Raw genomic sequence first — 9553 nt, 5'->3', positions numbered from 1 at the left:
GGGACAAGGGGGTAGAGAGCGCGCCCGGCGGTCACGTGGTGGGGCGGCCGGGGGCTGAGGAGGCTCCTCTGGGAGCCGCCATTTTCCGGAGGGGCCTCGCTCGCTCTTAAAGCGGCAGCGCCCGGCGCTGAGGGACGGTACCGGGGAGGGAACCGGGGCCGGGAGCCATAAAGGGCCGTGGCTGTGGTAGCGGCTTCCTCCGGTCACCACAGCCGTGGACAGACCGTGTGGGACCCAACCGGACCGGATCGGTGCGTGTGTGGGGCCGAGGCCTGGCCCTCCCCACAGGGCTGCCCAGGCGCCTCCGGAGCATCCTCAAGCTGCTTTTGCGTTATTAATTGTATGTAATCAATAATAGCTTCCTTTTCTGTCGCTGCTTCGCTTCAAGTGCAGTAGCGAGCTCCTTGGGATGTGGCTGTGGGTAACCTGGGGTGGTCGGTGGTGGATCTGACTGCCCACAGTCAAGATTTAATGGATTTTAAATCAAAAACATGTTTATTACTGCTAAACGTGGGTTTATTCCCCAAGAGAAGCACTGGAGTCTGCGGTTCAGGCTTCTCTTTGTGAGGTACCTAGATGTTCAACTGGAAATCCTCCGCAGTCATTTCTGAGCCTCAGAATAAGAACCATTGGTGATTAAAAGCAGACTCGGTGCTATGTGTTATCTGTAAATCTGTCATTTGCATTATTTGGGGAAGTCCTGAGCTCAGCTGGGGATAAATCTTAAGAGTACACCAAAAAGAAATGAAGTAGTTACTATATCTGGAAATCTGAGGAGAATTAGCAAGCCTCAAGTTAATCAGGTTCTCCAGTTTATGTCTGTTAGGTTGACAGATGAAAGCTTGCATGGATCCGGGCTGAGAATGAGACTTTTAAATGGAGATTTGATGAAGTTCATTATGGTTGGGGTTTCAGTTAAAGCCACAAATGTGTTCTGCAAGGAAAGGAGCACAGGAAAACTGCAGCACTTGTGCAATGCTTGTATTTGCCATGCGTGTGCTTCTAGGTGTGAAGGGTTAAACACAACCCTTGTCCTAAGAGAAAGCTAGACTGGTGCTGTTTCTCTGACGGAAAATGATGTTTAGTTATGTCTCATTATTGCTTTTCTTGAGGATGAGTGAAATGCTTGATGTTGTCCACAACCAGGAGGAAGAACTGTGCCTGCACATAACCAACAAATGGTGCAGAGCTGAACCTGAGCTTCCCCAGGTGACAGGTTCGAGAGCAAACAACTGAACACAACGTTAGGATCTTGGTTTGAATACCTGAGCCTGTGTAGAGGCATGACCATCTGCTACCAGGAACCACACTGAGCAGCATTCTCCCTTCTCTGCAGCAGCATCACCAGGAAGTGAGGCAGGATTGAAGCGCTGGCAGGTGGGGCCATGCTTCCGTGCACCAGGAAGTGAGGAGTGTGATTCCAGCCCCGCAGCTATGGCAGCTGATGAGAGGGACTACAACCTGACCGAGGAGCAGAAGGCCATCAAAGCCAAATACCCACCACTCACCAAGAAGTATGAATGTGAGTGTCCATGTGACAGTGTGATGGAGAGAGGGAGGGGAAGGAAAGCAGCAGGGTCTGCTCTTTAGGCACACGTGGGGTTTCTTAATATGCCAGTGTTGTGTGTGTTTAGACTGTGGGATGCATCTGGAGCTGAGTTAACAGAAATGAGCGCTCTACTGCTTATCACAGATAAATGCCTTTCTTGTTATGGGTGCTAAAGAAAGCATGATAAAAATAAATGGGTTAAGTCTCACCTTGAAAACTTTCCCCTTTCAAGCTGTTCCTTAGCAAGGGAGGACATTTCTCTAATCTCATCTAGGAAGAGTCATTCAGGAGCATACTGGTGTTCTTTGGGGTGTTTTCCCACCTACATGCCTTACTTCAAGATCATTATCTCTCCCTTTCCCCACCCCTGGAATGTCTTCTAAGAAGATGTCAAGCCAGTGGGTGGCAGCCCAAGGGCTGGCTTAAGGCAGGAGCCCACTCAGTGTCTGAGTGCTTTCTATTTCAGTGGTGTCTGGAGGGACAGTGTCTGTTGCTGTTAGAATATGTATTTTTAGGATGCGTTCAGATCTCTGATAGCAGTGCAGAAATACAGTGACCTACTACAATAGTCACGCTGCTTCCATAACTGGAAGAGGTTTTATTCTTCTTTTACATCCCCTGGAATTTGTTTGCTTTAGAGACTGTTGTTGAGAATCCATTAATAGTGTGTGAAGGATCTAACCAGCACCAGAAGAGCCTTTCAGTCAGTGATCATGGTGTGGCATGAATTTTACATGCCAAGTTAGCTCTGTTTCTGTCAACCTGGGGGAATTTTGGATTTCTTTCATTCCTCTGAGTGAATATAAGTGATGTTCATGTAAAACTTGAGACACGCTTGGGATGTTAATCCCATCGTTTTAGTGAAGATTGCCTTCTATTTTGTATGGTTTTAAAGTCTCCTTTTAGCATAATGGGTGTTTTTTGGGTGTGGACAGTTAAATTTCTTTACTGAGCTGGAAGTATTTGCAAATCTCATCCTCTGCATGAATAACTTTCAGACCTGCAGAGTTCAGCAAAGCCTCTTTACTCCTGGTTAAAGTTCCCTTTTCTTGCAGTTAACATGTAGAAGCCTGTTGTGTTGCAAGCACTATCCTTTGCACACAGTGCTGTACACGAAAGGCACTGGCATGATTACTTTAAGCACTGATTTTCTGCTTGGCAGAAATAATCCAAGATTCTACCTGTGCTTTTTCTCATCTACTTCCAAACAGGTAATCCCCATTTCACATCTGAAAATGAATATAAAGGTTCTAACAACAGGATCTGATTTTCTGGGTTTTTTTAGTCCTCATTTTTAACTATGTTTGGTGATCTCATGCCTTCTCCTTTTCTTTTCCCCTCAGACCTGGATCACACAGCAGATGTGCAGTAAGTATGGGGTTTCTCCATAGAACAGTTGGATTATTTCCACTGCTGTAAGTCTGGAGTAACTGTGGAAGTCTGGTTGCAGATGTACACTCTATGGAACTATGAAATTACACACTCTGGGGTTTTTGATGGTCAATTTTGGTTTTGCTTTTGGGAGCACTGAATCAAGCCTGGTTTCCTCTCTAGTGGAATATTCCTAGGGTTAAGGAATTGTAATATTCCTGATTAAGCCTCTGTTGCTTGGAAATGTCTTTTGAAGTCTCCTTTTAGTATCTTTCTTTTGAACCAAATTTCTTCTGAGTAGTTCACTTTTATAGACATAAGTAACCATATCAGAAAAGAACTTTCTTGAGGTCTGACAACATTTATTTTCCATATCTTCCCAAGAAACTCTTCTCAGAAACTGTCTGTAATCTGCCCAAATGTATAGGTATAGCAAAGCAAGTACTTTGTTCATTCCCTTGCTCTGCATTAATTCCCATGTTCTGATAGCTCACCAGCATATTACTTGGGATTTCTTTTCTTGTTACAGTCTGGTAAATTATCCCATGTCTTTTTAGGCTACATGCCTGGGGAGACACTTTGGAAGAGGCCTTTGAGCAGTGTGTTATGGCCATGTTTGGCTACATGACTGATACAGAGACTGTGGAACCTGTGGATACAGTAGAGGTGGAGGCAGAAGGTAAATGCTTCATTGGAACTCTTATGAACCTGGGGGTAGAAAGGTACCAGAGTTTTACATGTAGTGTTGTTGCAGTTAATTAGAATCTACTTAAGCATCACTGAGCCGAATCTTCTAATAGAGCATAAGCAGGACACCTGATGTGTAGTCTTAAAAACATTTGGGCATTCTTGCCAGGAGCCAACTGACAGTCCTCTCTGCTTCAACCCCACAGGCCATGACATGTTGTCTCTTCTCTTCCACTTCTTGGACGAGTGGCTGTATAAATTCAGTGCTAATGAGTTTTTTATACCCAGGGTAAGTGTTCTGATCTTTTTCCATCTGTAGATTGAGGCTATTCTCTGATAATACCAGCTCTGAATTCAGTATTGCTTTAGGAGAAAAAGGGACGCAACAGATCACTTCAGCACAACACATGGAGAATTGAAAACATTGGGGCAGAAAGACTTGAGAAGCAAACTGTTAAGCTTCCTTACCACAAACACCAATTTACTATTACAGAGCTGCTGTTACATGGCTCTGCTGCCTCCCATGCTCCAAGTAGCAATGTATCTCTGTGAGGCTGCTTCAGATTCCATCTAAACAGTGGAATATAACCCTTGTAAATGGAATTTACTGAGAATTTAGGCCTGAAAGGTTGAAGGTGACACTGACATGTTTCTCCTCTCGCTTTCTCTGCAGGAGGTGAAAGTGCTTTACATTGACCGAATGCAATTCAAAATAAGATCAATTGGGTGAGCTTAAATGATGACTTGAGTAATGAATATGGTTACTGAAAACATGCATATTGCCTTCAGACTAACACTCTGCAGTGCTGTGACGTGCAGTTCACTGATGATTTCTGAAAAGTAGACTTTGGGCTTTTCTTCCTTTGAGGCCTGAAATGAAAATCTCACTGTCCTATGCTTATCAATGAAACAAATTACAACATTTAGTAAATATTACCCAAATTCCAACCACCTCTCTTCTTTTTGCCTTTAAAGGTGGGGAGAAGAGTTCTCTTTACCCAAACACCCTCAGGTATGCAGGTTCATCTGTACATCTTTGGCATTTTAGGGGTGGGATGGGGAGGTGTGGTGTCTTTTAAAGCAGACCTCCAAGTTCTCCAGAGATCTACTCACATCTGAGGGGTGGCAAGGCACTAAACTTAAGTATTGGCATGGGAAATATTCATGTTTGATGAGAGGTAAGAGGAGGAATTTGTACTGTTCAAGAGGCAAGTAAGGGAAGAGTTATTTATTCACTGTTAGGGCTGGCCAAGCCCTTGCATTAGTGTGCCAACTTTCTTGCTCATCAGAGCAAATACAGCTACAGCTTTCTGGGGAGGAAAAGCTATTAAACCGGATAGCATTTATAGAAGGTGATCAATACTGAGTATTGATATGAACTGCTACATGCGATGTCATTTAGAATATCCATGCTCTTGTGTCTTCTTTCTCTAGGGCACAGAGGTCAAAGCCATAACTTACTCAGCCATGCAGATCTGTGAAGATGAAAAGCCAGAAGTCTTTGTCATCATTGATATTTAAAGCAAGAAAAGCGTGGTCCGGTGAATACTTGTCGTTGGCTGGCAAAAGCCTCTTTAATGCCATGGAAGTAACAAAGGAATTAGCCAACTAAAGCCACAAACTGAAGGGAGTAATTGCAGGGAATGTCAGCCTGTGTTTTGACTTGAGGATGGTGAGACAGAGAAATACCTGCATGCCAGGAAAAATAACTAGTCAGGGTTTGGGGGAATGCTGAGAAGAAGAGAGAGAACTATAGGGTTTCAGAGCCTCTCAGGAATGCTGGTAGTCAGCTTTTAAGGCTGACACGTCTTATGTGCTGTATAAACCAAATAGAGAAATTAGTGGAGCTGCTAGCTAAAATACTGCCTTTTTGTAGGGTGGCAGATCTGTTCAACTACATGATTTCATTTGTAGATCTAAGTGTTCAGATTCTGAGGTGTGATCCCTCCTCCATATTTTATATAAAGGGTCCAAACCCCTTGCAGTGGGTCGGGATTTAATGTAGACAAATTTTGGACAATTGAAAGGACAGTCCAACCATACTGATGAAAACCAACCCACGCCACCTCTGCCTTCAAACAAAGTCATGCCAGCAGGTGGTGCTGAACTGCTGTAAATAAATTCCCATATGCAATGCTAAAGCAAGTGACCACATACATAGAATCATAGAATAGTTAGGGTTGGAAAGAGCATCCAGTTCCAACCCCCTGCCATGGGCAGGGACACCTCACACTAAACCATGGCACCCAAGGCTCTGTCCAACCTGGCCTTGAACACTGCCAGGGATGGAGCATTCACAACCTCCCTGGGCAACCCATTCCAGTGCCTCAGCACCCTAATAGTAAAGAATTTCTTAGATCCAATCTGAACTTCCCCTGGTTAAGTTTTAACCCGTTACCCCTTGTCCTGTCACTACAGTCCCTAATGAAGAGTCCCTCCCCAGCATCCTTATAGGCCCCTTCAGATACTGGGAAGGCTGCTATGAGGTCTCCATGCAGCTTTTCTTCTCCAGGCTGAACAGCCCCAATGCTCTTGGCCTGTCTTCATAAGGAATCCTAATACATACATACATGGAATCCTAATGGCAAGTATTAGCTTGCTGTTATTACTAAGAAGTAGGCAGCTTTGCTGCTGTCAATGAAAGGGATGCTCCAGATTTGGAGGGGGTCATTCCCAAGTGTGGTGAAACCCGATCGTGTTAGAAAGATGATTTGGATCAGCTTCTTGTCTTCCTTTAGAAAGGACAACACAGACAATCCTTTCACGTCAAAGGATTATGGACTTCACTGCATTGACATTAATCACAAATGATTAAATGAGTGCTTCATTTTAAATCACAGGATGGCAAATGATTGTTAAAGGTGAGCAGTGCTTCAGGCTGCGCTCCTCTCAGTGCTGCAAGTGCCTCCCCTCGAGGTAGTTAGTGTCTCATCTTTGTTATAAAGCCATCTTAAACAGACATGGGTTTATAACCATATTGTGAACATTAAGGCCTAAAACCCCTTTTATTTTCTGAGAAAGCTCCAATGCTGAAATAAAAGTTGGACTGGAACCATGAATGATTTTTGTGTGAGTACTTCTGGCCAGCAGAGTTTTAACACCAATGAACCAAGTGCTCTGCTCTCTGCTGAGGTGAGCAGACTTTTCTGCAAATAAAGATAAGAATATGCCTATTTGATAACACAAAAAATAAGGACAATATTCACGGGGGGGTGCTCAGCCGATGCGTTCCCTCAGCACGGCCGTGACTGTCATGGCGGCCGCTCCTGCTCCCCTCAGCCCGGCACAGCACAGCTACCGCCCCTCAGCGCCGGCTTTGACAGCTCATTGGCTGGCCTGGGGTCAGGTGACTGGGATGAGCCAATCAGGCGTCGAGTTGCGGCGTCTTTGATCTCCACAGAGGCTGAGGGCGGCCAGGGCTGAGGTGAGTCCGTTCCTCATGGCCGCCCTCGGGAACGGGAGATCAATGTAGTTAAAGTTTAACTTCGTACAAAGGCTGAGGCACCACCAGTCACAGCTGAGTACAGGGAAGTGCTCTGCTTGCAGGTACGGTGACAGGAATTTGCTAGAAAAACACTCCTTTTTTAACATTCCTTAAATACTATAAACCAGACCTGGAATTCAGCCGGTTCCACACACAGCTGTGGCAGTGACAGGTTTCAGCTGGCAGCCCTGTTCACTTCCATTGTCAGAAGGAGCTCTGAGATGAAATCTAAACCAGTAAGTACTCTCTGGGTGATGTTTAGAAGCAGTTCACTGTTGCGTGTCTGTAAGTAGACACCAACTCATTCATAGCCTGTATTTTGCCCCTTGTATTAGAATTGGAGCAATATTTCATTTTCATGGTGATACACGGGTAACCAATGTACAGGGGGGTAATACAGAGAAATTGTACAAGGGAGTTAAAGGAATTCCTTTGCTTAAACAAAAGTATTGTCTGTCCTAAGTATCTGCCATTGCCACCTTGCCAAGGCATTGATTACTGCTGGAGGGGAAGAAGCAGATGCTAGTTCTGCTGACAAAAGCAGATGAAATGTCCTGCTGATAAGCCAGGGAGAAGCAGACTGGGCGATCAAGCCTTAAGACCATGACAAAAACACAGATGTTTGTTCCTACTGATAAGTGGCAGGAGAAGCAGACTGGGCGCCAACTAACCCTAAGTCCATGTCTGAAGATTAAAAGGTGAAAAGGTTAAGAAGAGGAAGACTCATTTACTTCATCTTGAAGACCCCTGCCCACAGGAGGAAGACTCATTTACTTCATCCTGAGACCCCTGCCCATGATCAGAAGGGGCACTGCGCAAGTGCAAAGGACCTTCCGGCTCATTATAATACGAAGCGGGGATAGATAATAAATATGTATAGGCGGATTGAGCAACCTCATGTCTATGTATACCTTAAGAGAATAAGTGTAAAGGGACAACAACCCTGAGGGGTGCATGCTTTGGAGGAGCTATCCCCATGCACCTCAGCGCTGAATAAAAGCATACCTACTTTACAACTTTAACTAGTTGTGGAGTCTATCCGCGCATCAATTTGGCGAGCCAGCCAGGAGGCCTCTGTCCGGCTGCAGGATCGGCCAAGGGGTGGACATCCTCGGCGCCACAGGCTGTTTGCCTGGAGGACCTCCACTTCTCGTCTGCTCACTGCGGGGACAGACAACAACCTGTGCCGGCTGCGGAGAAACGGTATGTTTGAGGTTTTGGTGATTTGGGTTTTGGTAATTTAGGTTTTGGTAATTTAGGTGGCCTGTAAGGCGTACGCGTGGCCCGGGGCTGCTGGTAAGGCGCGCAGAGACGTCTGGCGCACAGCGAAGTTCCCCTTGGTTGGTATGGCTTGCAAGCGGGGGGCTCGCCGACCGATAGAGCGGCTGCTAGCGATCCTGGGAGCAGATCGGGTGAGCCCGGGTTTTCGCTGTATCCCAAGTTTTGGGAGCCAGGACGGACCTGCTAGGGGGGCAGGTGAAGGGTAAGCGAACCCACCAGGTTTCTGCTGTATCTCAAATTCTGAGAACCGTGAGGAGGGTAAGCGGAACCATAGTGTGAGTGGGGGATCCCATGTGTAACTTTGTGTTTCTGTGTGACTGAGACGTAGCATAGCTACGAAGCGAGTGTGGAGTCCCAATCCGCGGTTCCGTGTCTCCGCGAGGAGAGCGGCCGGAGACGGACGAAGTGTCTATGTTTTGTGGTCCTGTCTCTGTCCTGTGTATAAGATTAAAAGAAAAAAAAAAAGAAGAAGGAAAAAACACAAACTGGAAAAAAAAAATTGTAAAAATGTCAAAAAAAAAAAAATTTAAGAGGCATGATTGCAAAGGAAATTTTGCTGTAACTGAAACTATGATCTAACAACAGGGGAGCTGATCTGCAGAACTCAGAGATATTGTACTGATCCCCTTAATATCGTAAAACTTATGTGTAGGTGCTCTCATATTTTCATAAGTGCATTTGCAGAGCACTGAGAAAGAAGCTATAGAGATCTGTAAAAGATTGGCTGAAATGGGAGCCGGTCAAAACAAGGAAATTCTGAAGAAAAGCCCATTGGGTTACATTTTGGCACATTGGAAAGAACTGAGAGGGTCTTCTGGGGCCTCTGTAAACAAGAAAACGTTGGTAAAATATTGTAACCAATGCTGACCTTCATATACTTTGGAAGATCAAGGAAAATGGCCCAAAAATGGAACTTTGAATTATGATACATTGTTATAATTAATGTTGTTTTGAGGTGACAAGGAAAATGGAATGTATGCAGATGTGACAGTGCAAAATTAATATACCTCTTCCTGATCCCTTAATTTTTGCTTTGGAAAAGAACAGGAAAAACTAAAAGCTAAAGGAATGTTGTTCAGATTGTGATACTGGGGAAAGATGTTTAAAGTTAAGGAGGGAGCTCGAGCAGCTCCTGTGTTTGAGTATGGGATGGGTGCCGGGATTGACAAACAAGTGGAAAC

General features: G+C 45.1%; 1 protein-coding gene across 4 annotated transcripts; it reads left to right on the top strand.

Moving 5' to 3' along the window:
- Positions 1-53: 53 nt before the first annotated feature.
- Positions 54-5882, top strand: ZBTB8OS (zinc finger and BTB domain containing 8 opposite strand). Of its 4 annotated transcripts, none has more exons than XM_031042628.2 (8): positions 54-251; positions 1340-1522; positions 2893-2917; positions 3478-3599; positions 3814-3896; positions 4281-4333; positions 4583-4619; positions 5042-5882. In XM_031042628.2, exons 2-8 carry the CDS (start codon positions 1435-1437, stop codon positions 5126-5128), a joined length of 495 nt encoding a protein of 164 aa, XP_030898488.1. In that variant the 5' UTR covers positions 54-251; positions 1340-1434; the 3' UTR covers positions 5129-5882. The 4 variants fall into 4 exon arrangements, with proteins under 4 accessions (XP_030898488.1, XP_030898487.1, XP_005141964.1 ...); XM_031042627.2 differs by having other exon boundaries at positions 54-340; positions 1337-1522; XM_005141907.4 differs by having other exon boundaries at positions 185-340.
- The last annotated feature ends 3671 nt before the right edge of the window (positions 5883-9553 follow it).

The sequence above is a fragment of the Melopsittacus undulatus genome, chromosome 14 (genome assembly GCF_012275295.1).
Source record: "Melopsittacus undulatus isolate bMelUnd1 chromosome 14, bMelUnd1.mat.Z, whole genome shotgun sequence".
NCBI classification, from domain to species: Eukaryota; Metazoa; Chordata; class Aves; order Psittaciformes; family Psittaculidae; genus Melopsittacus; species Melopsittacus undulatus.
Note: the sequence above shows the minus strand (reverse complement) of the source record. Positions and strands in the feature narration are given on the sequence as shown.